At 51.2% G+C, this 26,182-nt stretch overlaps 1 protein-coding gene across 1 annotated transcript; it reads right to left on the reverse strand.

Annotated features, from left to right (window-relative positions):
- Nucleotides 1-3,070: 3,070 nt before the first annotated feature.
- VSX2 (visual system homeobox 2) lies at nt 3,071-24,701 on the reverse strand. Its single transcript, XM_065636996.1, has 6 exons — nt 24,630-24,701; nt 24,260-24,575; nt 22,894-22,978; nt 19,928-20,051; nt 4,462-4,642; nt 3,071-3,402 (listed from the first exon to the last, which is right to left on the reverse strand). Exons 1-6 carry the CDS (start codon nt 24,699-24,701, stop codon nt 3,071-3,073), a joined length of 1,110 nt encoding a protein of 369 aa, XP_065493068.1.
- Nucleotides 24,702-26,182: the final 1,481 nt, after the last annotated feature.

Consider the following 26,182-nt stretch of genomic DNA (forward strand, 5'->3'; position numbering starts at 1 on the left):
GGGTGCCTGGGCTTCCCATGGGTTCTGAGGTGCCTGGGCCAGGCTCTACCAGCCTGCTCCCACTCTCTTGGGGCTGAGCTGAGTCCCTGGACCCCTCTGCTCTGCCCTCACCTGCCTGTCTCCCAACTCTCTCTACTCACCCCCATCCCCTTGCTCCCCACAGCCCCCTGGCTGCAACCCCCTAATCCTCTGCCAGCCATGAGGGCAGCCCAGGGCAGCCCACCTGTAAAAGTTAGGGTCCCCTCCATGCTAGCCTTGGGTGACAGGACCATCTCCTTCCCAGAATTAAAGCCCATTCCCTGCAGAGCACTGAGCTGTGCTGTCTCTGGTGGGCCAGGGAAGGTTTTTCTCCTGCATCTGTCTGCTGCAGGAGGGGGATGTTGTATCCCATCCCACCTCACTGCTGGGTGGCTGTCAGAGCTGTCTCCCCTGGCATGCTGGGCTGGGCTCTCTGCCTCCTCCCAAACACTTCAGACAGGGCTGTACCACAGTGTGGACTGGAAGCACTCAATGAGGCCATGGTAGATAGGGGTGCTGGTTTGGCATGAAACACTGCAGCACATCTCCTCACACCCAGATCTCCCACCACCTGCTGTAGCCAAGCTAAATTGCCTTCATGCCTCCAAATGTCTGTCTGCCTTCCTCTCCTTCAGGCCCTCTATAAGTAGTATTTTTTTAAGGCAGAGCTTGCAGGTTTCCTTAATTTCATTGACCAGGTGCCCCTCCTTTCCTAGAGGGCACAAGAGAAGAGCAGAAGAAAGCTTTCCCTGCAAGCAGGGCTGTTCTCAGCCAGGCACACCAGTGGGATCAATGGCAGAGATGAGAGGTTAGTAGATCTCCTTTTTGCTCTTCATAGTACGACACCTCTGGTGGTCTGTAGGGCTGATATCTTGGGTGAACAGGCTGGACACCAGTATGGGAGACAGGCACTATTTGACAGCAGGTACACTCATCCCAGACCACACATCCACTTTGTATCAGAGCTGCTCCCAGAGCTATGTGAGGACTGACGAGGCCTCTGTCACTCCAGGAAAATGCAGTCCTGTGGGCTTACTGCTGTTCCACAAAGACAAACTCAAGCAGTCGCATCATTCCACAAGCAAAGTCTCTCATTTCCTTTGCATGTCTGCCCTGCCTCAGCCTTTTTCCCCTGTAAGACATCAGGTGTTTCCATCAGACCATACCCAGCTGCCCTTAGCAGGGCAGGCAAATCTTGGTTTCTTCTCTGATACCTCAGTGTGGGCTCCTGCTGCCCTCAAACTGGAGCTTGCCTTGCTGGAAACCCCTGTTTGTGCCACTCCCTCGCAACAAGCTCCCCTGTGCTTGCGGTGTCTGGCTGCCACCTCTGCTCCTGGCAGAGGCTGAGCCTGCCCAGAGGTCCGACTGTCTCTCCGATGTCAGGGAACGTGTGATACGGGGTGACTAGGGCTGCTCCGGATGCTGAAGTGACTTGTTCCCTGATCAGTTGTATGCCACGATGCCTAACTTCTGCCCTGCGTACAAGCATACCCCTTTCAGCTTTGTCTTTCACCGCAAAGGGAGAGTGGCACCCAAGCCCTGTCTTCTCCATGCCTGGGTGGGGAGGAAGGTGCAGACCTCCCTGTGCCCCTTTGGAGCTCCCATCTCTCTCTAGCTACAGCCTGATGTCCAAGCCCCTCCCACCTTTGGCTGAATTCACCCTCCTTGAACATCATTGACTGGACTCTTACACAGTATTCCCATTTAGTTTTATTCTTGTTCATATCTTTACAGAAAATGGCACATAAATCACAGATGCTGGATGACTAGAAGTTGTTACAGCTCCATATCTCAAACACCTCAATACTGAATTCTTTTCTCACTGTATATACATTATTTACACAACATGGGCTATCATCTAACACGTCAAACGACCGGGGGACAAAGACAAACAAGGGCTGGATGGAGGGGTTTAACCTTTGACAAAAGAAAAACAGTAGCTCTGGGGAAAGGGTGCTCACAACTGAAAGCAGGACAGAAAGGGTCACCTGGAAGTCACTGTCCTAGGGCTTTCAGGGGAAAAGAGTGCCTTACTGGGATGGGAAGGTGATGGTACCACAGAGTGGGTTTGGCTTTGTGGGTCTGTGTGTGCTCATGTGGGGCTGGCTGGGAGACATATGTACACATCATGGGGTGTATCAGGGTGGATGTACATGGCTGTCATTCCCTTTAACACTCAGAAGGCGAGCTGGACAAATTTAATTCAATAAATACATTGGGCAGATGTTGTCTCACCTGGAATAATGTGTTCAGTAAATAAATTCACCATTCGGTGCCTCCACAGGGTGCAGGGCTTTGGCGTTTGGGGAAGAGTCAGACCCGGCAGCGGTGGCCAGCTGCATGGGCTGGGGTCACCTTGAGGTGCCAAGTGGGACCAGGCTGTCGCACCCACAGGTTAAGCCTGCTTTCCTGCCAAATGGAGGCAAAACTCAACTGCTCTAAAGCTACAGCCCCTTCCCAGCAGACACCAGCACTGGGTGGGGAGGGACAGGTGGAAGGTGCAAACCACCCTGGATGGAGAGTCGCCATTTCATGCAAACACTGCCATGGGCTTGTCCCGCTGTGGCCTGGGCCAGAGGCAGAGGTGATGGCTGGGGGAAGGTGTCAGGTCTGCCTGGGGCATGGTGGGACGGGACGCCCGGGCAGCACTGGGGAGAGACGTGCACCGAGGAGGGGCATGGCAGCAGGGGACAGGCTTGCTCCGAGATAGCAGATGGGGTCTGGGGCTGGAGCAGGAGGAGAGAGCCCCAGAGCTGGTTGTGAGGTTGGAGGGATCCAGAGCCTCAGTGTCCTCTCACGTGGCAACTATGATGGGACACTTCCCAGTTCCCCAAAAGGAAGGGGTGGGGGGGTGAGGAAAGCCCGGCAGGGTGGAGGAGCGAGGGACAGGGGCATGGGTGGGGGTCGCCCCTGCCAGGCAGCCCCAAACGCAGAGACTGGGGCCCCGCTCCCTGGGCAAGGGCAGCCGGGGGGGCCTGGCAGCCTGAGGGGGAATGCAGCCCCCGGAGGACACAGTGTCTGTCGGGGCTGGCTTCTGCTGCCTCTCTCTCCCCTAGATCAGCTTCTCCTCCTTCTGCGATGAGTTCAGCTTCTCCGTCTGTCTCTCATCCTCTGCCACAGCTGCCCCCTCCCCTGTCTCCGTCTTCCTGCCCGGGGCCAGGGTGTCCCCAGTGATGGTCCCCAGGACTTTGGTGCTGTGCTCCTGAGCTTTGGCCCTGAGGGCAGCAATGCTGTTTTCTCTCAGTTCCTCCTGGGAAATGGTTGTTTTGGAATCCGGGCCCCTCTCTTCCTTGTCCCCCTTGTCAAGCTTGGGCAGGGCCTGGCGCTCCACATCCGTCTTCCTCCCCGCCTCAGCTGCTGCCTCCAGAGACTTTTTGTGCATCCCTAAAAAGAATTGTTGGTATTCGGGTTTAGAAAAGCGCCTGGGCATGGGAAAGCCATCTTGAACTGAAAACAGCAAAGATAAAGAGAGGCCAGAATTAAGGAAAAGCAGAAACCCTTGCTTCACACAGCAGTAACGGCGAGCCGCTCGCTCTGGCCCCCATGCGAGGGCAGGCCAGGCAAGGCAGCCGCCAGCTCCAGCAGCCTGGCCCCAGCACCCGTGGCCTCAGGGCTGCCCCCAAAGCTCTGTGATTACTCTCCCTTTCATTTCTCTCTGTGAACCTAAAGCTAACTTGTGCCTACATGAGGACAAGGGTCTCAGACAGCAGTACAGTTGCCTGAGCTTCACTGAAGCTGGGGAGGGAGATCTCCCGTTGCCTATTCCTGTATCAGCCCGCTCCTCACACAACCCACCCGTCTGCCTCTCTCAGTTTCACACAGATAGAAGGATAGGCAGGCTGTTGTCGAGATGCCAGGCATTAGTTTGGGGGCAGAACCAGCCTGAAAAGTCAGAAAGCAGGAAGCAAAGAGCAGGAGCATAGTAAGGTAGCTGCTACCTCTGTGTCTGCACAGAAAACCAAGCAAAACCAGACAGAAATGCAGCTCCCCCATGTGCTGAGAGCAGTAGAAGGCAGCAGGGACTTAGGGCAAGGAGAGCATGTTTGGGGGTCCCAACATCCTACACAACATCATGGGGCTGGGGGAGTCAGATTGGGATGGCCTTCTGCCTTGGGCAAGGGTTGGAGCCCCTGCTCCAGGGCTAGGCACAAGGGATGCTCGCACCACAGGAGCCAAGGTTAACACCAGCCTGAGCATCGGGGGCAAATTCCTGCCCCAGCCAGATCCTGCAGATCAGGGTCCAAGAACCATCAGGAGTTTGGGATGAGCAGTCAGACCCTATTGATGAGGGCTGTTAGGGAACAGGGGGGTGGAGGGTGACAGGAGGACCTCACCTCACTGTCCTCCACCTGGGTTTTCAACACAGCTCTGGTTTCTTCCTCACATCCCCCCACTTCGTCTCGACCCACTCGCTGTCCCCCACAAAGGTGACTGCTCTCTTACCCAGGAGCCAAGGGGCGCAGGACTCCATGATGCCATCCTTGGCAGACTTGAGGATGGATTCGGGCAGTGGGATGGAGTGACGCACCATGGCACCGTAGAGCCCATACTCAGCCATCACGCTGCTCCTGCCCCAGCACTTCTCCCTCTTCCGCCATTTGGCCCGGCGGTTCTGGAACCAAACCTGGGGCGGACAACAAGGATGAAAATGTGGTTTTTAGGGGAAGAAGGTGTGTCATTCCCCTTCCCACATGGGAATACACGTGTGCTTTTGCAGTGAGATGAAGGCAGGCACGTGAATGATCATCCCAAAAGCACTACAACCTCTTCCCCCATGCAGCAGCCGCTGGGTATCAATCCCTCCCTTGCAGGGCCAAGTGTAAGTGCAGGTCCCATCCCTCACTGCAGGATGTGATTTATTCACCACAGCAGCGCTTTTTTCTAGCAGTTTTTGGCTCTAGTGCCTGGGATTTTCTTTCATTATTTACTGGGTGTCTGAGCTGCGGCACAGGGCTGCAGGCAGCGGCGCCTGCAGGGAGGGTTGGGCTGGGGGCGGATGCTCAGGAGAGGCGGGAGAAGGGGGAAGCTGAGCTGTGCACTGTGCCCTGAATTCCCAGTTTGAAAAGCCCCTCATCTTCTCAGAAAATTGGCAGAATAATCTCTGAGCTGTGACCTGGGGGGCAGCGAGCAGAGAGGCGGGTGGCAATGGTGGTGGAGGGGGGGATGCTGGCAGAAATCTATTAGCGCTCTCTTTCCGATTTCCATTCCTCTTGTCTCCCTTGCCCTCCTCCCTTCCCAGCTCCCCTCCCTTCCCGCCGAGCAGAAGCATCAGCTTTAGATGAAAAATTGCTTGAGGTCTATTCAGAAGAAGGCAAAGGAAGAGTCAGCCCCAGGGGCAGCCCAGGCCTGATTGAAAAATAAGTTAATTTCTGTTTGAATCGATGGGCCTCAGGCACTGAAATATCACGGGAAATTAAAGCAGCTGGTCCCCAGGGAACCACACCATTGACCTGCGCTAATTAATGCCATGGAGCTACCAGGCCCCTCTCGGAGAGGCAGCTCCTCCCTCCCCACGGACACCCCAAACACCTCCTCATTTAACTAATTAGACTCACAGAAAATTGGGTGTTAATTTGTTTATGATTTTTTTTCTTTTCTATTTTTTCCCCTCCCTTTCCCGGAAAGTACACAGCAGAATGGAAATGAATGGCGGGGTCTCTCTGGCAGATGGATGCTCGGGGTCACTCCGCAATCTTCTCCGACTTGGTTGCTTGATTAGGTCGTTAGCACATTAAAAAAAAAAATTGCTTGCCGTCTGGCGCTGGTCTGATGAGTGGGATGAGGCGGGAATCGCCTGGGTAATTTATCTTTTTATACTGCAAAGAATTTGATTTCAATCTGCAGATATATGGAGGTGCCTTTGACACCTGTTTAACATTACAGAGCTGACAGCTTAACCCTCTCTTGTCCCCACCACCCATCGCTGTGGAGGAGCTCAGGCTGCACTGGGAGGCACTGGGGGACCAGGGCAGAGCCCCAGCTCTGCTGCGGGGACCATGAGACTGATGCCTTGGGGTGATGTCCTGCTCTCGGCTGGCAAGGCAAGCTCGCCTCTTCTATCTGTGCAAACAGAACCTGCCCAGCACTGAAGCTGTACAAAGACAGAGCTGCAGAGTAGGTGAGGGGCTTGCTAGCCCTGGCGACAGCTTGCTAGCGCTGGTGACAGCCAGCCTTGGCCATTCCTGGGAGCCCAACAGGCCTGGCCCCGCAGGAAACTCTGTGGGTGAGTGGGGTGGTGGTCCCAGCAGCTGTCATCCCAGCTTCTCCCAGTAGAAGACACTCTGTGCTTGTCAGAGGGGATTTTACAGCCAGACTGCTTCATAACACGGCACCTCCTCTGCATGATAAACAGTCAGATTTACACTTTCATACTGCCAGTGTGTAACCCCTGGGTGACACAGGGGTTTGTTGGGTGTGCAGTCGGCAGGATGCTGGCAGGTCTCGCCCCAGGCCATGCGCTTCTCCCACTCCCAGAGGCCATAGAGCAGAGCTGGAGGGGAATGACTGGCTCACTCCCTTGCCAGCCTCAGCACAAACCCCTGTGGTTCCTTCTCACCCACCAGACCACCCCACCACCTCCATATTGCAAGGAGGCAGCTCCACACACCTGGGCCAGGAGAGGGATGCTGCCTGTTCTTCCCTGGATAAACCAGGACAGTTACATCCCTTGCCACAGAGCTCCTCTCTACTTCCCTTGGTTTCAGAGAGAAATTCCTGCACAACCCAGGAGCTGGCACCTGCAAATCTGCCTTGGTTTGGGGCTGCAGTGACACCTTTCCACGTACCCAGAGCAGCTTGCAGGGCTCAGCTCTACACAACATTTTTTTTTTTCACCAGTTGCCACACCTGGGATCTCAGCCAGGAAAGAGATTTTTCCATCAGGTACCAAGTGGGCAACTTTTTAAACTCTCCTCAATCCTCTTTTATCCAAGTGCTTCTTCACTGATGCTTTTACCACCCCTCCCTTTCCTCTGCCTTCTGCCTTGATGCCCCAGACATCTTTCCCCATGGCTCATGATCGCTAGCCAGGGCTCAGCCTGCCCCAGCACTGCCCACTGCCACTGAACCTGCTGCCCCAGAGCCCCTTCCCACGGCAGGACTTTGCAAGCGCTGAAGCCGGCAGAAGCTTTGCCAGCTGGCAGTCCAATTTTGACTAGGGCCGGTGGAAAATTTTCAATCAAAAAGTGCTGATTCAGTTGCACAGGAAAAACTGCATCTGCCCAGTGGATGTGCAATCAAAATTATCTATGACTTTCTTTTGAATTCTGTATTTTAATCTTGGCCACCTATGACATGCAAAATCTATGCTTTAAAGCCAAATGGGAAAATCAAAATGACATCAACACCTCAGTAAGATCATCCTGAGATTCCCCAAACCAATTTTTATCATTTGATGGGAATTTCCTATTGGTTTTGACTAGGCAAAAGGGAAGTTTGAAATCCCAGAATTTCTAGCAGAACAGAAATCAGGAAGAATGACCATCTTGTTTTAATACCAGGAGCCATATCTTCATCTCAGGCATGAAGTCGAGTGAAACCAGTGGTGCTCAATACGGAACATTGCTGGGATCAGACTGCAGCCCAGCACCTCTGCCACAAGCCCGTCCCAAGGAGCACAGAAGGAGGAGCTCCAGCATGATGCTGGCATTCTCCATGCCATTTTAGATGAGCTGAATTATTCCCCCTGGCCTATTTTCAGGATTTGGCTCTCATTCAGATGGCTTCAGCAGTGGTACTTTCTTCTGGAAGAAGATCTTACTGCTTTCTTTAAATTTCTTGATGTGTTATCAAAATTTTCTGTGACTTGATTCCAAGCTGAATTACACACCAGTTTTAGTAATTCTGAGGTATTTGTGGCTGTATTGGTACATCAGCCACAACCTCTAAATATGCAGTTATTTATTATTGGCATCTCACTTTTCACCAAGAGGGTTTCACGCTTACACTTACATTTACTCGTGGTTTTGGTATTCCATTACTTCTTTGGCTGCTTGTTGTCTTTGCTTGGAGATATCTACTCTACAACTTCCCTTGGCTCTGTAAAGTTCAGCCTGCTTCAAGCAATGTTCAGGTTTGCCCACATTTCCTCTTGCCCCTTCACATCATGTAGATTGACTCAGCTTTGTGAAATGCTTTACTGATGTGGCTGCGTACCATGAACCTGGCTTTCATCTGGTTCTCTGTTGTCCAGCCCAGGGTATGGTGAAGAATTGTGCTTCTGCTTCCACACCCCCTGAACAGTGGTGAAACCCTCTGATTAATTTTAAACTGAAGCACATCAGATGTTTGGGCAAAGCTATCACAATCTGATGCACAGAGCTGTCTTTTGGACCAATGTGCTACATCCTATGATGATTTACAGCCTTTTGTTATCACACAAGCACCCTCTGTAAAACATGGGAAGCTTGCTCCAGGGACCCTCAAAAAATGGACAACAGAGGGAAGAGGACAGGCTTATCTTGCTGTCCATGAGATGTGTTAACATCTAAGTTCAGCCCATGTGTGCATGTCTGCTGTTCAGCAGCCCAAAGGCCTCTCCTGGGCTGCTCCTGAGGCTTCACAAGTTCTGCTCTTGGCACACCAAGGTCTGGATCTGGGGTGATCACTGCCATGGCCAAGCTAGGGCCAGCAGCCAAGCAAGCCTCTGACAAAGCTGCCAGACGCCCTACAGGCACCAGCAGCAGGTTAAGATGATGCTCACTGCACATTGCTGCAGGCTGGGTATGCCTGCACACCCTGCAGGAACGGCAGGCTCTTCCATATCCATGGGCTTTGGTCCTCTGGGCATAGAAAAGATGCAAAACCAAAACCCATCACCTTGCAAAACCTGCTCTCAATATGAAGCAGGCAAATAGAAGGTGGTAATGTAACACCTCGCTCGGAAGGCATCTGCCCATCAACTCAATCCCTATCATTTGGTCAGAGCCGAGTGTCACACACTCTCTAACCCCCTTGGGCACATCACACTGTCACTGTCTCCTCCAAGGGCAGCCACAACCTATCACCCAAGATAACAGCAAATGCCAGCACCTTCACTGTAATCTCCTGAATCCTTGTGCCACATACCTGTTCTTCTGAGGTCCCCTTGCCCAAATCAGCAGCATTGCAAAGCTTTATAAATGGGGATGATTCTAACCTTAGTCGTCATCTAATTGTCACCCTCAGTGCCCATTGCCCAAAGCAAAGTTGAGGCATCCTGTGCTCAACCGCAGGCTCGCAGCGTTACTGAGTCAAGACTGGCAAGGTTATTCTTGCCAGTTTCCTCCTCTGAATCACAAACGATGACAGATACTTCTTCAGATTATTGATGATGCAGAAGAGCAAATTGTAGTAGGAGGAATCTCTCATTGCAAAGGGATGCGAGACTCAATGTGTCCTTGTTATCCACATTTATCATATTAGTTAGTTTGTTTACCTAATCAGCTCCTGAAACATTGTCTGAGAGAAATCTCCCTGAGGTTGGCCACGAGCCAGGAATCTGAATTAGCAAAGGGATATTTTAAGGCATCTAGGGTGTTACTGGGTGTTACTGTGTATTGTTTCTGTATTGTTTCAACCTAAAATTTTCACTGATTACACTCATTTTCTTAGCTACCACTTTCCAAGCTGGAGTACACAGACAGAAGAATTGGCATTGGCCTTTGTTGTCTTTCTAATTAAAAAAAAATGTTATTTTCCCCACTCAAACATTCATCTCTTAAAGCAGTGATGTCAAACTCATTTTCACCGGGGGCCATTACTCCTGCATTTATACAGTTCTAAAATTACATTTGGCCCCTTGAAGGCAACTGTGAGGCTGATGTGGCCGCCGGTGAAAATGAGTTTGACACCCCTGCCTTAAGGGAAGATTCCAGGGTAGATAATGGGGAAATTTTGCTTCACCAAATCTCACATGCTGCCTTCGACACAGCATTTCAACAGGGATCTTTCAAGTAACAAGCGTCGCTGAGCACAAGTTGGTCCCAGCCCGCGGCAGTGCATGCTGAGGTGTCCACTAGATGGCCACAGGCAAATGCACGTCCACACAGGCACAGACGCACATGCCTTTGCCAGGCTGTGGGGTGCAGCCACACGCTGATGTAGACAAACCAGCAACTAAGGCAAGGGACAAAATCCCAAGTACCCCCAGAAGCAACGCTGGCACCATCTCCCCTGCATATGGACTAACAGGCATTTCACGCCGTCTTCTTTGCTCTCTGACAATTCCCCCGGAGCAAATCTTCGGCTTTTGGGAGCTGAACTGTAACTCCGTACCATCCTTGCCAAGAAGCCATTTCTGATACTGAGCTCTTGAAGTGAGGACACAGCTGAGAAACCCTATCATGGGACAGGTAGCCTGGGAGCTCTCTGGACTTCTCCTGTAACATTGCCTTGGGTTGTAATCTGTTGTCATGGTCCCACCTGATGTGATGGTGCTAGTGGCTTTCTGACCCAACACACTTATGTCCATCCAGCACCACACTCTTCTCCCAAGGATCCAGCCATCTCAGGCTGAACCATGCAGAAGCTGAACTTCTCACATTCATTCACCAAATCTCTTCTCTCTGTGGTATTTACTGCTGTGGGAAACACCCAGACATGTACACCAACACCCTGTAGCTGCTGATATCCCCTCCCCACCACACTGCTCTGGACTGATCCTGTCACCTCGCAGCAAAGTACTGGCACAGAGAAGCTCTGTCTCTCATTGCAAGCTCTTCACACTGCCTGCATACTCTCTCAGATTAGAAAATCCTGGTCAGGCCCACTATCCCCCCTCACAGCAGGAAGATGCTCCTAAAATCATGCCCAGCAGCATACCTGTCACTTGCCCACTTGAAGCCCTTTGGTGGGTCCAGCTGCAAACCAGAGAACACCTCTAGTTCACTTCCACACCCAATGCCCTGCTACCACCTCAGCACCCAGTTCCTCTTGACAACTTCACACCTCCCTTTCTATCTTCTTTTCCAACCCAAACCTCTACAATGAGAGTAGTCAAAGCAAAAACCTCCTCTGAAAAAACAACGATGTCCTCACCCTCATATCAGACAGGGCTAGTGGCTCTGGCCAGATTCAGTCTGAGGATGTGAGCACTGCAAAGAACAGCCCCATACCTTCCTCGCAGCATCTTCCCATCTGCACTCACGGGCCCTGGGGCTTTATAATGAATTGCCACAAGAGTATAAGGTCTGACTGGCTTCCCTGAATCCCTCCACTGTAGTAATCACACCAGGAAAACTTCTTGTCTCAGGGCTGTGGTGGAGACTGTACTGCTTGTGTAAGCCTGGAAACAGTTTATTGCTGTCTTTTCAACGTAATGTCAAAATTATTGGCGCTGTTTATGGTGACATCACTTTCTATGGCTGGTGTAAAGTGGGTATGAAGTTAAATGAGAGCAGTAAAGGTTGTACATGGGCTGCATGGCTGATTGCAGGATTCATCAACCCTCACCTTACTAAACACTGGGAAAGAGCTTTCTGAGCTCCCATTAGAAAGAGCAAATCCTGCACATAGCATGGCAAGAACCCTTCTGGGTAATGCATTTGGCCAACAGGTCCAACCAGACGTACTGAGACGAGCTGTGAGACAGTACTCATCCCTCTTGAGCAAAGGCATGATGGCTCATCCAAGCTTGGGTCTCCTCTAAGCTAAATTAGCACAGGGCACACACTGAATACAGGCTCAATACTGCACCCAGCAGAAATGTACATGCTATTATCATGCTACTGGTCCTGCAGGCCAGGCCTGCCTCTGAACCCTGCTCTTAAAAGCACTACGTGGGCCAAGAACTACCTGTTGCAATTTATTTGACTTATGCAGCCAAAGCTGTAAAATCCCTCTTAACCAGGGAACATGTCTTAAACTGTGTCCCCTTGGCAAGTCTGGGGTTTTCACCTGGCCTTGCCTCCTCATGTGGTGACATGTTTTCTCACTCATTGGCAGGTAACCTTTGAAAAGTGGAGAACTTCGTCACGTTGCAGGGCTCCCGTCTTACCCAGAGAAAAACAAGTGTGCACACAAAATGCATGGTAGGTACAATGAGATCAGTGGTTCAGCACACACTCAACCTGCGCAGCACATCTGCACGGCAAACGCGTCCCTGAGACACTGATTTAGTCATGGTCAGACCACAATGACAGCTGACTAGCAGCTTAGCTGGATCTATGGCTCCATGCAGGCTGCCAGATGCCCTTCTGAGCTCTGCTCCTGCCAGGTGTCTGCTCCTGGCTCTACCTGTTCCACGGCTCTGTGTGCCCTTCACCTTCTTCATGTGAAGGAGGTGAAATCCAGGAGATTTCACATGATGCCTTACAGCCACAAAAGATTCACGTTTCAGGCACTTGCCACTGCCATGCCACTGATGCCTGCAGCTGACATTGTCAGGTTGGCCTAGTGCACAGCACAGCTGATGGTGTGACCGGCAGAGTTGGCGATGTGCAGCCCACCCATGGATGCTGCTTGCACCAGGGCAGCACATCCAGCTCACCAGGGCATTCCTAGGTATGCCCCACACTTAGTTCACCCAGGCTAAGATGCTTTCTATGATGAAGGTCATCTCTAGAAGCCACCTTTTCTGTAGGATATTGTAGCAACAGTTTGTTCTCCATCTCAGTTCCTCTTTTCTCCTCCATGGAAGGACCTGTCAGCCTCGTGCAAGGGGAGATCAGCATCATCTGTATGTCTAGTGAGGACTAGACTTCTCAACAGCCTGGTGCATGAGGAAGATGGTAGTAATTTTTTGTATTTCTGCACAGGCCTGTGCAAAACCTGGTTAGCAGAACACCCACAAAGAAGGACAATTAAAAGGCAAAGGAGATTTGTGCTGCCGGAGAAGAATCAGAATAATTTGTTGAGATCTATCAGGTTAAAAGATAAACACTATAGAGAAAAATAGATCCATTAAGAAATAAAGGGGAGAGTAAATTAACCATGTCTCTAAAGTGCCTGTGTTATTGAACTGTTAAAGAAATCTCCATTCGAAGTCAGGAAAGGATAAAAACTTCATAATAAAGGGTCATTAAAGGAAAACTTGAACACACAACCATCAGCTGGTCCTTCTGCCAGGTATCCTAAGGCTGGAGGGGAATTAACTATTGACCTTGCTGTACTACCCAATAATTTTTTAAAAAATCAGTTGTGGAAAACTGCAGCAGCATCAGAGGAGAGAAAAGGAGTAAATGCAAGTGTTCCCAGCACAGAGATTTAGACTCGTGTTCCCAGAAAAGCTTAAGTAATCGAGGAACCACAGTACCTAAGCTAAGTCAGGGAAGTGTCACCCTTAGCCGACTGTTGTTAAGGAAACGGGTATAAGCGCAGGGAAGAGAGCCCGGGTTGTCACAGCCTGGCATGAAGCCTGCAGAGCCATTTCTCATTGTCCTGGCCATGATGGGGAAAGTCTTTGCCGAGGCACTTCGCAGAAATGGGCTATGGCATATTTTGTTGCCTGCCTGACTTTGCTCTCACAGGGAGCTTCAGTGCCCCAACACTTCATGGTATCTGACCCTCAGTGATGGTGTCTCCAAACCATGGGGAGAACAAGGACAGAGCTGTCATTGCAAAGCCCCGCTTCCCTCCAGTAGTGTGGAGGAGCACACCAAAATCACACTGTCCCTTATACTGTGACAGCCATAAATATCTTGCAAGGAACAGAGTAGAAAACAAGGACTGACAAGGTTGGTTTTATTTGATTTTTCCCTCACACTTAGAAAGTTGCTTTGTGGCTGAAGGAAATTAGGGACGGAACACAGAAAGATAAAGTGGTACCTGGGCATACAAAATATTCCTACCTCTATACTTTCATCTCTGCACTAAAACCACATTTTATCTGCACCTGCAGCCCTGGCCGTAGCAAGGTAAATCCCACAAACTGGGCAGGTAACCTGCATGGTCTAGCGACAAGCAGGAGGGTCTCCACCTCACAGTAAGCTGAAGAGATGTTCCTGGGCCTCCTTTTTGCTTCCTGTCTCCCACCTCATTTTCTTCCCCTGGCCAAAGGCATGCAGTGTAAGGCTTTTCAGATATCGATCCCTTTGGGAAGGGTCACCTGGGCCGCTGTGCTCACCCATCACCCAGACACTCTGTTTGCAGCTGTGGTAATTAACTTGTAAACAAAGTTCTAGCACATGGACTGAAAACGAGCCATAGTAAAGGGTAATGAAAACACTCCATTATGGAGAGGGCCAAATTATACAAATCTTAATTAAAAAATGGAAATGAATGTGAATTTAGATCAACTAAATAAGCATGCTATTGAAGAGGTAGCAAAGTGGATGAACTCCTCACATATCAATTAAAGACAGGGAGGCAGAGATGGACCATACACCACAAGAAACACTCATAACAATATTCTTACCAAGCCAGTAAGTTTAATTAGTTTTATTACTCTCACTTGTACACTTCCTACATTTCTAAAAGCATAGAGGAAGTTAATGACACTTATCTGGTATCACAGTGTCATGGCTTTCCCCAGTGCTCAGGAATTATTGGCAAAGGCAGCCAGCACTAGCTGCTCAGCTCTATTTCATGATTAACTTCTTGCAGGGATTGCAGAGTTCTTAAAAAAAGAAATAATATATTGGAATGGTTGGCTCACACAGCAACAACACTTTCAGCGTCTCCATCACCTCGGTAATCTGTCTCCAACCACCCTAATTGCTCTGGTAATTTCCCTGATCTCCATGACTGTGCCATATAGAGATAGAGGTAGAAACCCATGGCACGGTGCCTTGTGCTGGCCTTTCTCTCTTCTAAGTGGAAGAGTCACCCAAAGTTTTAGCAAGAATAGTCAGGGCTTCACTTATTGAGAGTCACAGTGATAAGCACAAGCTTAGGAAAGCCGATAACACCACCGCTTTCTGCAGCACTAAGAAATCTCTTGGTGGCCATTCCAGGCACAGATTTGGGAATGGTCAGTGACCACATGGGGCAACCACCTCCGTTTCACGCTTACACTGGTCACACGTACAATTCAATGCTCTGCAGGAAGCAAGAATAGCTGGCAGAAGAGGGAGAAGTCAGAGCTGCTAAAGCTGTATAAAACCATTTTTTCCTTCACACTTTTATCATGTTTCTTGAGGGGACCTGATGGGTTCACTCCTGAGCTCCTGCTCTGTGCAATACAGGTGTCTCAGGCTTTTCCAAATTACATTCACCTCTAAATACAGAACGCTTTTGCAAAACTGAAGCAAGGTAAGTCTTTTGTTCTGAAAAATACTCTTGGTATGAATGCTTCCCTCCAGGTGACCACCCCTCCTGACGCCTCCATCCCCATTCAAATCCTCAAGGGCTACACACAGTGATACTGAAATGTCTTAATTAATAACACCTAAAATAATACATTTCAATTAGAGTTTTAGTTGGTTTGGTTTTAGCCAAAACTGACCTCTTAGCTGCCTAACAAAGCTTGCTGGATACACAATCACTTCCCCTTCACACATGGCACTAGCATTTCTTCGGGGTTCCTTTCACTTACGTGAGCAATTTTATTTGTCCCAAAATACTTCATCCACATAATTGCCATACAATAGTTTAAGAACAAGGACTGACCATTTTTAGCACTTTAATTATATTTTTTTAATTGATGAGTTCCCTTAAAAGGTGAATGTAGTGTCCCTGCAATGGCAGTCAGGATCTTACTTTTTGGAAATACTGAATTGATTACTCAATTTGTTTGACCAATAAGAGACACACTGTAATGACAAATACACAGTCACTTCAATAATCTCAAATCAAACAGTTACTGAATTTTAATATTGTAGATACTGGTGTTTAAAGTTTGGAACTGTCACATATTAGTAAATTCAATGAGGATAACTTACCTAAAAATCTATATATTACACTTAAGAGTAACTGCTATGAGAAAGACACTGATTTAAGTCACATGTCAGAATATTTACGAGCTTTTGAATACTACAGGTTGTCCATTAGGGATATACTTCCCTGCAGGAGTCTACTTACCACATCTGGATTTTACAGAATGGTCTGGGTTTATTTTAATACCAGCACTTCAACTCTTCTGAATATTCTTTCAAATACTTTGATCAATGTAGTCTTTTTCAAGCATCTGGCAAAATGGCCATGGTGACATCTGGTCTGAATTGTGCAAAGTGTCTCACTGGGAAAATTAAATTCTTTTCCCATGTTTCCTAATGTGAGGATGTTCATGTTCCTTCTAGGAGCAGCCAGCTCAATACAGGAGGAAGATACACGCAATGTGAAACAGTGCTGCCTTGAAAAAAAATACACGTTCATCTTCTCTTTAAATGGAGGATTTGAATATTTTTCCTGAATTCAGTGTTCTCTCAAACCAATACCTTCCTTGGCCTCTGATAGCTATTTGTAGTTTCTGCTGAAGGTTTTACATGCAAGCAGCTCCTATATATCATTCTCTCAATTGCAGTCTCTGAATCTCACTTTCATATTGAATTTCATAGGTGATTTATTTTCTCTTTGACTACTACCTCCTGAGAAATAATTCCATGAATGAAAATAAGGACTAGATATCACTCTTAGGTGTGGATCCAGTGGGAACCCACATGAAATGCTGTGAAAGCCCACAGCATGTGATATTCGCAACAATCTTAGAAAACACTTTCATTAATGACCTACAAGAGGGAGAGAACAATGTTGAAAGATGGGAGGAACTGCAAGCTGCAATGAAAATGCAAAAATATAATCTCCCTCAAGCAGTTAGAAGCTCATGCAAGTGAAAAAAAAAAAGAAAAAAAAAGATGACATGAAATTATAAATATTATGAAGAAGGGAATAAAAATTCACTGTAAGCTGTCTCTTCCAAGGGGCACTAAATGATGCTAATAGATTCAAAGCAAGATTTACTTCACTTTTGCAGTTCTGCTGTGGAACTCCCTGCTGTGGGATGTTGAGATACCTACATGTGTTCAAAATTCTGGGAGACTGTAAGTATGACCAGATACCTGCCCTGCTCTCACACTCTAACCTCCACGTCTCGCCTGTGTCTGAGCTGGTAGGGCCGTTATTATGCTTGTTAGCTGAAGTTAATAAAATGCTATTTGGAACACAGAACACTGAAGGATTTAAAAAAAAAAATCAGTCTAAACATAGCTTGAAGTGACTGAATTAGATAAATAGGAAGAAATAAATATGGAAGCTGTTAGACCAGTGCTAATCAAAGGCTGTTTCAACAAGGACTCAAAGTCCAGCCAAACTGGTGAGAACACACGTGGCGTACAGCCGCAGCCACGTGGTCCCTTATCTCCAGACAGACTGACAGGTAGGATGGGCTTCACAGAAGAACGACTACAACATTAAGAGACTAGTGTGTCATTTATGAAGAATTATTTAAGAAACGATCTTCACAGCTTGCTTAAGCAGTGATGAAAACCAAAAGTGACAGCCAGGAGAAGAAAACAGGTGAACAGCTTAGATTTATTTAAAGAGTGTGAACATCATAACAAGGGGGAAAGAATTAGGGTCATACAAAAGGTGCTAAAGTTGAAAAGGAACATGAGGTTAAATATCAAGAAGCGCGACCAAGGCTGGGAATCATCTTGTCATGGCTTGTGGCACAAAAAAAAAAAAAAAAAACATGGACAAGGAAACATCAGAGATTATGTGATAAGGGACAGTTGGGTGCTGACCCTCTGAAAAGATCAGTGGGAACTAACACTTGTCCCTCATCAGTGGTGCTCAGGACTCCTACGTGACCCTGATGCTCACCCTGGCATGGTGCTCGTGCTCTCATATAACACATGCCACAGAAATTCTACTGTTTCTCATGATTTCCCCTTTCATGATGAGCAAAAGTGTCACGCACAAGCACTTTCTCCTGGAATATGTGTGCCATTCGCAACACTTTAGAACAGCCACACCACGTGGTGCTTCTGCTGTCCAAGTCTGACCAGATCTCTGGGGCAGAGGGATCACAGTAAGGAGCACTCTTAGGTTTAAAAACTCTGCAGTACGGGAAGGAGTTGGCAGTTGTTCATTAGCCAGCTGCAGAATGACATGCCAGCAGCAAGACAGTGAGAGCTGAAATGAATAACCCACTATTGCACTTACAAATCAGATAAAACACCAAGTCTGAGGACTAGAAGGATGCTGCAGATGCTGAAGCAGTACAAGCAGTGCTCAGCTCTGCAATGTCTGCTATAACAACTCCCTCTGCATCAGCCACAGTGAGGGTCCTCAGCTCTGGCTGCAGCAGAAATGGTGCCTTTGCACTATGCTACCAGATGAACCACTTTCTTGAAAAGACTCCTTATGAAAATTAAAAGGACCTTCTTTCCAGCCCAGCATCAGATGGTAGATGCAGGCAACACTAAACTCCTGACAGGTCTCTCCCCTCTTGACTTGATATCCTACAGGGTCACATGTGGAGAAGTGACCCTCCATCCAGCTCGCGCTCTCTATAGGCAAAGCACCAGGGCCTGTTGCTCAGAGCAAGATACTAATGCGTCAGGTAGGATTTCAGATGATGGGCCATTATTTCTGAAATCCTGACAGCAAACAGGTTATCTACAAGCTGTTAGGTCAGCAGGAGTCCTGCCAGCACAACAGGATAAGAAGCACAACTTGCTTTTATAAAAATGTCACTCTTGATTGAGCACAAGAATGGGGGCAGTGAGGGGGGCTCAAGACTGAGGGAAAAAGAGCTGCACTTTTGTTTGGGAGGATCTCCCTGTTCCTGCACGGGGTCATGCCTCAGCACCTTCCAGCATCAGCGTTATCTTGCTGAGCGCCCTGTGAGCTACCTTCCAAACCCACAAGGGAGCAGCCTACTGGGCCATCTCTTTGGCCAAGAAAGTGTACACGCTGAAGGAACAAGTTGACAGGTGTTGGATGTGCATGAGGAGAAGCAGCCGAAAGAGGAACCAAGGACATCAGGACCCTCCCAACACCACATGGCACTCAGACCAGTGCTTCTGGTAGAAACTGCTATGCACCAGCCACAGAGGCCACCGCTGCCACTGTGCGGGGGACCAGGCCAGTTTAATGCCCAGACAGCCAAGAAATGTCACCTGCCCTGGCAAAAATGTGTTCAAGGCTTGGCCATTACAGCCCCATGCCTTGTGCAGCAACCTGGGAGCAGGGCATGAGGCGGAGGGAGGCAGCAGAAGCTGCTGGAGTCCACCCTTGTGAACTTCGTGGTTGGTCTGTCCAAGCACATTTTGCCTCCCACCCTGCACACAGCAGTTGTAAGTCTCCTGAGGCTTTTTGGGCTGTAGCGATTGCTTGCACACTGGCTGCCGTGCACACCTGTGGCTCAGGCTGCTCCTTACCACCGGAGGATCCACTATACAGCGGTGATGCTCCATGTAGCCTTGTTCTTCCTCCTCACAGTGGCATGGCAGGAATGGCATGCCATTAAACCCCAAACATTAAAAATCATTAATAAAAAATTATCCCCAGAGACTTTCAGGGAAGCTTCAGATGAAAGGGCAAATGCAGTGAATGTTCAGACACAGTGCCAACACCTCCCTGCAACTCACCCATCATCCCCACACTGCGGTCCTACCCACAGCGGTACGAGCTGCCTGCAACAGCCCTGTGCACCCTCCTGCACCCGGAGGAGCAGAAATGACCCCTTTCCCTGCCCACCTGGACCTGCTCTCTGGGAGCCTCTCTTCTTGCCTATAGCACCAAGAACTCGAAACACTGTGGTCTTTCCTTGCACACCAGTTCCCTTTCAATGATTTAGGATTCCCTCTGTTACACACCACCCTTCCCCCTCCACCGCAAATCACCAGTACAACACAGAGCGTGTCGACACACAAACACCAAATACAAATCTGCTAAGAACAGCTGATCTGGCTGCCTACCCATCGAGAGCAGGGGCCTGGGGAGGTTTATTCAGGGCAATCTCAGCCTTCCCATGCTGCTACCTTTGCTTCAAGGAGGGACGAACATGGCTGAGAGGGGCAGGATAAGGGGGTTCAAGAGATATGATTACCTGTATCCTGTCTTCTGGCAACTCTGTTTTCATGGCCAACATCTCTCTAGCATATACATCAGGATAGTGGGCCTCATTGAAGGCCTTTTCCAGCTCTTCCAGTTGGTAGGATGTGAAGATTGTCCTGAGGGGAGTAAAACTCTTTGATCAAAAAACACATGAAGAAGCAGCAAAGATGACGAAGAGTCAGAGAAATGGACACAGAAGCTACAGAAACCTGGGTTACCTGCTAACAAATAGTGTTTTCCTCATCTCCTATCCTTCTGTGCACAAAAGGTCAGGTGCCAGGGTGAAAGGAGAACCAGAAAATGCCAGAAGACAGAGCTTTAAACAGTTACAAATCACCTTCCCTTTCAGGGACTTCCCTCTGGAGACGTCCCTCCCCAGCAGCGAGCACCAGCAACCAGCAGCGACCAGGACAAGGCACCCACCCCTGGCCTGGCTGAAAACCATCCCACTCCTCCTCTTGCATCCAGAGGTTTCTTAACCCTTCGATAGCCACACTGAGATAAAGCGGCATCCCCTCAGCACCCCGACTGGAGAGGTGCTGAGCCCCTCCCTAGCTGCTGGTTCTTAGCCCTTTCAATCTCCACAAGCAAATAATCCTCCCCCGGAGCCCTAGTCCTCGGCTGAATCCTCCAAAGGTTTTATCCACTCTGGTCCTCCCTGCTTTTCATCAGTCCTTCCCTATGAGAGCCGGTGCCATCTCCCTTCCTCTGCCTTCACCCCGGTTGCTTCTACGCCCATATCCCATTAGCTGCTCTCTGCCAGTTTGCGTTACCCCATTATTCTCTGGAAATCCTCCTGGACCGCCCTGGACGGGCAGCAGCCCAACCCACCTCTGCACAGCCAGTTCTCAGCTCGGGACAATCAGATTGAAAAATCAGCAGCTGGAAAGCCGAGACAGATGAAAGCCCTTCTCCGGGGGTTGGATGAGAGCTCTTGGATCACTTCCACTCCCCCGAGGGTTAGAACTCCCACCCTCCAACCACCCTGGTACACAAAACGCAATTTTTGGTAAAAACTAACAACACTCCAATAGCAAAACAAACAAACAAAACACCATCACCAAAAACAACAAGAACGAATTGCAGCCTTTGTTCATAGTAAGCACATAAACACATTGTCAAACTAAGAAGCATGTAGCTCCTAGAAGGGGGACTGAAAGAGAAAAAAGGCGGGGGCGGGGGGAAGTCTTCAAGTCTCTTTCTAAAACACATCCGAATTTCAGAAACACCTTGCAATTCCAGAGAGCATAAACGGAAAATCTCAGAAATATCCTCTGCTATTCAGAATTGAAAGGATTCCACCAGATCGATAACATTACTAACAAAAGCTGCATGCAAATGTAAGAGACCTGCCTGCAACCAGATCCTTCTTTAAATTAACTCCTAAATCCATTCTCTTCAAACAGTTTTTCTTCAGCCCCGACAAAACTGTGAACTCTAGGGACAGCAGAGGTACATTAACTCGTGTGTTTTCTCTCTCTGGAACAACAGGAAAAATTATTCCAATTTTGATGCAGTTTAGATTTCAAGCATTCCTCGTCTGACAAGAGCACAGTAGCCCTGCAAGGCTCACTGGCGGGAGGGTTTTGCTTGACATCCAGCTGAAGTTTTCCCCTTTTAGCTCTCATCCCTGGGTAGCCCCTGTCCCTTTCGCAATACACAATCCACTATCTCTTTTGGTATTTCCATGCCACAGATATTTACAGGCTACTGGCCTGTCATCTCCCAGCCTTTTCGTGGTACAAATAGAGGTCTTAACCACTTATTACAGAATACACAACTACAGCTAGATATTGCAGGTCTGTTTCTGTCTAGAACCGAAAATAAAACAAATCTGAATTTCGTTTCTTCTCTCCCATCCAGACCGTGATCTGTACACCAACCCCTGCTGTGTTTTCACCCAGCCCTGTCCGGTCCACAAAGAAAACGAACCTGCATTTACTCCAAAGCACCCAAACTGGGAGCATTTGCCTGGTGAGAGACCCCGGGTTTGGGATAAGCCCTCCAGACCAAGCTTCCTGTTGCACACATAGCGGGACGTCTCCTGGGATAGTCGGTCTCCTTCCACCCCGCATCCTGCTAAGCTTTCACTGGGGCATCTTCTAATCCACCATTCCTGCACCGTGGCAGGACTGATTTAATTATTCCTAAATCACCCTCGGTGGATGGTGTCTGGCCTTCCTTTGTCCTGACTCTTCGGACACAGCAATGCCAGAACCCAGCACGGGATTTTTCGTTCCTGTTTATAAGGCACAGACAATCCAACTCCATTTTAACTGTGGGAGAAGTCAGGCAAAGTCTATTACCCTGACCATTCCCGAAGGGATACCAATTCCCCTCCGGATCTCCCAAAGTGGATCTTCGTTTCCTTAACCAATTCTCCAGCCTTCTTCACCTTCTCTGCGGGCTGTTTCTGATTCCCAACTATTTAATCCATTGTCAAAACATTTATTTATAAGTAATAAAATATTTAAATCATCGATAGAAAATCCCCCTTGCTGACAACCAATATTAAGATTGCCGTATGCGGTGCAAGGGACGGGTTTGATTATTTCAGAGAGATTGATGATTTTTTTTTTTTCCCCGAATACCAGAGATCCGCATCTCGCCCAAATGCCCACGGGCTGCTCGGATTTGCAGTTCCAGATACCCGGAACCGCAGCCAGAAAATTTAAATAAAATGACACCTGTGGCTGATCCCTCAGCTCCCTAAAGGCACATCCCCAATTCCGATTTATTTTGGACAGGGAGAAAGAAAAAAGAAAAGGGCCCGGGGGAGAAGCCGCAGAGGCGCCGGGGCTCTCCTGCGGCCGCAGCCGGGAAGGGTATTTCGCTCCGTGGCGGATCGGGGCGAGAGCGGATCGGGCCTGCCGGGGCGGCGGAGCTCGGCGCTGCCGGTGCCCGGCGCCCTGAGGAGGGGGGCGGCGGGAGCCGGTGGGGTGGCAGCCGCTCGCTTACCTGTGCCGCCGCTTCTTTCGTTTCTTGCTCTGGTTTAGGGAGGATTTGGACATTTTCCGGTCGCTAGAGGAGACATCCTCGGAATCTGCGGAGAGACAGGCAGCGGCCGTGGGCTGGGGCTCCCTCCCCGCCGGGCACCCCCAGACAGGGCCGGAACCGGCGGCTCCGTTCCCTCCGGCGGCTCCGGCCGAAGCTTTCGTTGCGATCGCGCCGCGGACGGGGCCCGCCGCTGGCCGCTCCTTCCAGCCCGGCGCGGCCCCAGCCCGGGTCCCAGCGCTGCTCCCGGTTCCGGCGTCGGTGCCGGTCCCGGTCCGGGCGGCTCGGGGCGATCGACCCCCGCCAAAGAAGGCTCCGGGCCGAGACAGGGCTCTCGTTCTCCCCTCTCTCCCCCGGAATCGTTTGCTGGGTTTGCTGTCGTACCGCTGCTAAAATGCAGAGCCCAGCAAGCTCAACAAAATCGTAGGAAAATGGGGAAGCTGCAGCCCCCTCGCCGCGGCCGGGCACCCACGGCCGCCTGCCCCAGGCCAGGAATCCTGGACTTCGCCGCAGAAACACCAGAGTGGGAGGGAAAAATTGAGGTATACGAAGCTGCCAGAAAAAAAAAAAAAATCCTGGGAAGACCTGGTGCCTGTCCGCGGCCCCCGCTCCCCGGAAGTATCCCTGCCGGGGGGTGTTAAGGCCAGAGCGGAGCTGCCTTTGCCCTGAGGGAGCAGCCGGGGGACGGAACCGGGACCCGCATTTCGATGGGCGCCGCTGTGCCCCGCTGCGGCCGGGGCTGGCCCCGCGCTCCGGCCCGGTTCCTGCCCGCAGCTCCCCGCCACCCTCCCGGCCCCGGCGCCGCGCTGCCGGTCGAGTCGTGCTGCGGACGGGGACGGCATTCACCACCCGGGTCGGCCACCGCTTCGGGCGGCTCCGGCCGCTCCCGGGAGGAGGCTGGGTGTTGCGCCCGGGGCCGGGCGCTGCTGCCTGCTGCTCCGAGGGGACCCACGGCGGGCTGGGAGCGGGGCCTGCGAGCAGGGTTGCGGGCGGCTGTTGCCGTCTAGGAAAGGGATGCCGAGCGGCCCCTAATTCACCGGCAACGAGTTGCGGCCTCCCGGCCCGCAGGGTGGCCGTTTTACCGGGCCTCCGGGCATCCCCGAACCGGGCGCCCACGACCGCGCCATCACACCGCGGCCGCGAGCCCCGGACGGGGGCGGAATACGGTCCCGCCCTCCCTACTCTTTCTCCTCGGGACCGAAACGAAATCGCTTTCCCACCGCCGGGCATGGGGCCTCCCGCTGGGGTACCGGGTGCCGGCGGCTGCCGGGAGCGGGCGGCGGCGCTGGCGGGGTGCGGCGGGGTCCCCGGGGACCGGGGACGTGCTTACCTGAGCTGGCCGTCTGGCTGCTGTCCAACTGCCCGGAGGCCCGGGCCAGGGGCTGCAGGTGGACGCTCTGGGGGTCGGAGAGCACCTCCAGGAAGGTGGGCTGGGTGTAGAAGCCGGGGATGCCGCCGGCGCCCAGCAGCCCCATGCCCACACCGCCCACCCCGGCGGGGCTGAGCACGGAGCGGGCCGCCAGCAGGTGCCCAGCGGGCAGCGAGTCCAGGGCGGCCCGAGGGTGCGACGGCGGCTCCTTGTTCAAGCCCAGGATCTCCTGGATGCCGAAGCCGGTGCAGCGGGGAGGGGTGGGCCCGGAGCTGGGCTTGGCCCCCGCGGCGGGGGGCGGCGGAGGCGGCGGCGGCGGGGCGGCGGGGGCGGCGGCCGCGCCGTCGGACTTGGGCTTACCGGGCAGGCTGGGGGCCAGCGCCGCGCCCGCTTTGCCCGTCATGCTGCGGCCGGCGGTCCCTGGTGCCCGCTCCGGGAATGCCTGGGAGCCCCCGGCTCAGGCCCCTTTTATCCGCCCAGCCGGGAGCCCGAGCGGGGTCAGAGCCGCGCAGCCAATCACAGGGGCCAGCCGCGATTAGGGATGCCAAAAAGCCGGCACCGCCGGTGGCGGGGCCGCTGCTCGGTGGGCTGGGGCCGGTGCCCGCCGGCGGGCTGGGGCCGCCGCCCGCCCCCGCACCGAGAGGGGCCGCCCCGGCGGGGCAGGCCCGGGCGCCGCTTCGCCTCCTGCCGTGCCGGGGGACGTGAGGGTAGGGAAGGATGGAAGCATCCGTGCTTCCTGGCTCCAGCCTGGCCGTTCACGGCACAGGGCACTGGTCCCAGAGGAGAGATGCGCAAAACAGCCACGTAGGTAAACAGTGGCCTCACCGGCTTTCTTGCTCATTCTGGGATAAATACAGGTCAGCAGGGAAATATGCGTGCATGGAGGAAGCCTTGACTAAATCCAAGCAGTGTGCCTTGAAAGTGTAGAGCTGGAAGCATTATATTTTGGAAAAAACATATGGCTTCACGTCATCAGAGGTGGTTAAAGTTGCTCAGACTCTCTAGACACTCCTGCCCATGAGCACAGTTTCTGAGCCACATGGTTCTTCAGAAACAGAGAAAGCCTTTCATCTCCCATGGGCAAGATACTATACACCTCATCCCTGCCAGCTCTGTGCCAACCAAAGACGTTCAACTAAGAGAAAGCCTAAGTCATCCCCTGTTTCACTTGACCTGAGGCAACAGCTCCACCACAGCATGGGTCCTAAAGTCTGCTCATGGGGGCCAGTTAATCAGTGGGACACCAAGCTGGGGCTGGGACTGCAGCTCCAGATCAGCAAAAAATCCCATCTTCCACCCCAGCTTTGATGGGAAGCATTCCCTCTTTCTCCTCAGCTTTGCAGGCCTCTGGGGTAGTCTATCAGGTCAAACCGCTCCTGCCTTCCTGTGAAGGGGAGGCACTCTGGGTATCTGGAGGAGGTTCTCTGATGCCCGGTGTGTGATGGCACAGCAAGAGCTGGGAACTGCCTCTGAAATCAGGGAGATCTGTCCAGGATGGCCACAGGTTTTATAGACTGCCCACAGGCCATGTTCTGCATACGTGTTCTGGCAGACCCAGTCTTAGCCTGCCAAAAGATTGAAGCTGCTGCACATGGTGGATATCATGCCTTTCCTGAGCAAACTGAGGACACCTCCGCCCCAATGGCAGTATTGCTGAGGCCGTCTCCTGTGAGAGCTGCAAGGGAGTCATGTACCAACTTGGTGTTTCAAATATTCCCAGCTGTAATTGTAAAGCAGCTCATGTCTCCACAGTGATGGACATGGTTCACAAGAGGCCAATGAAGACTGCACGGGTGCTGCAGGGACCAGCTGTTCCCTAAGGTACAGGGAGCTGGGAGCCAAGTGTGATAACACAGCCATTGGGGCAGGATGCCACCAGCCAGG

The sequence above is a fragment of the Caloenas nicobarica genome, chromosome 5 (genome assembly GCF_036013445.1).
Source record: "Caloenas nicobarica isolate bCalNic1 chromosome 5, bCalNic1.hap1, whole genome shotgun sequence".
Lineage (NCBI taxonomy): Eukaryota > Metazoa > Chordata > Aves > Columbiformes > Columbidae > Caloenas > Caloenas nicobarica.

Coding starts and splice junctions, on each gene's coding strand:
- VSX2 (XM_065636996.1), bottom strand. CDS start 24,701: ATGACGGGCAAAGCGGGCGCGGCGCTGGCCCCCAGCCTGCCCGGTAAG. Junction 24,576..24,629: donor AGTCCGACGGCGCGGCCGCC/GCCCCCGCCGCC, acceptor GCGGGGGCCAAG/CCCAGCTCCGGGCCCACCCC. Junction 20,052..22,893: donor CGAAAGAAGCGGCGGCACAG/GTAAGCGAGCGG, acceptor TACTCCCCTCAG/GACAATCTTCACATCCTACC.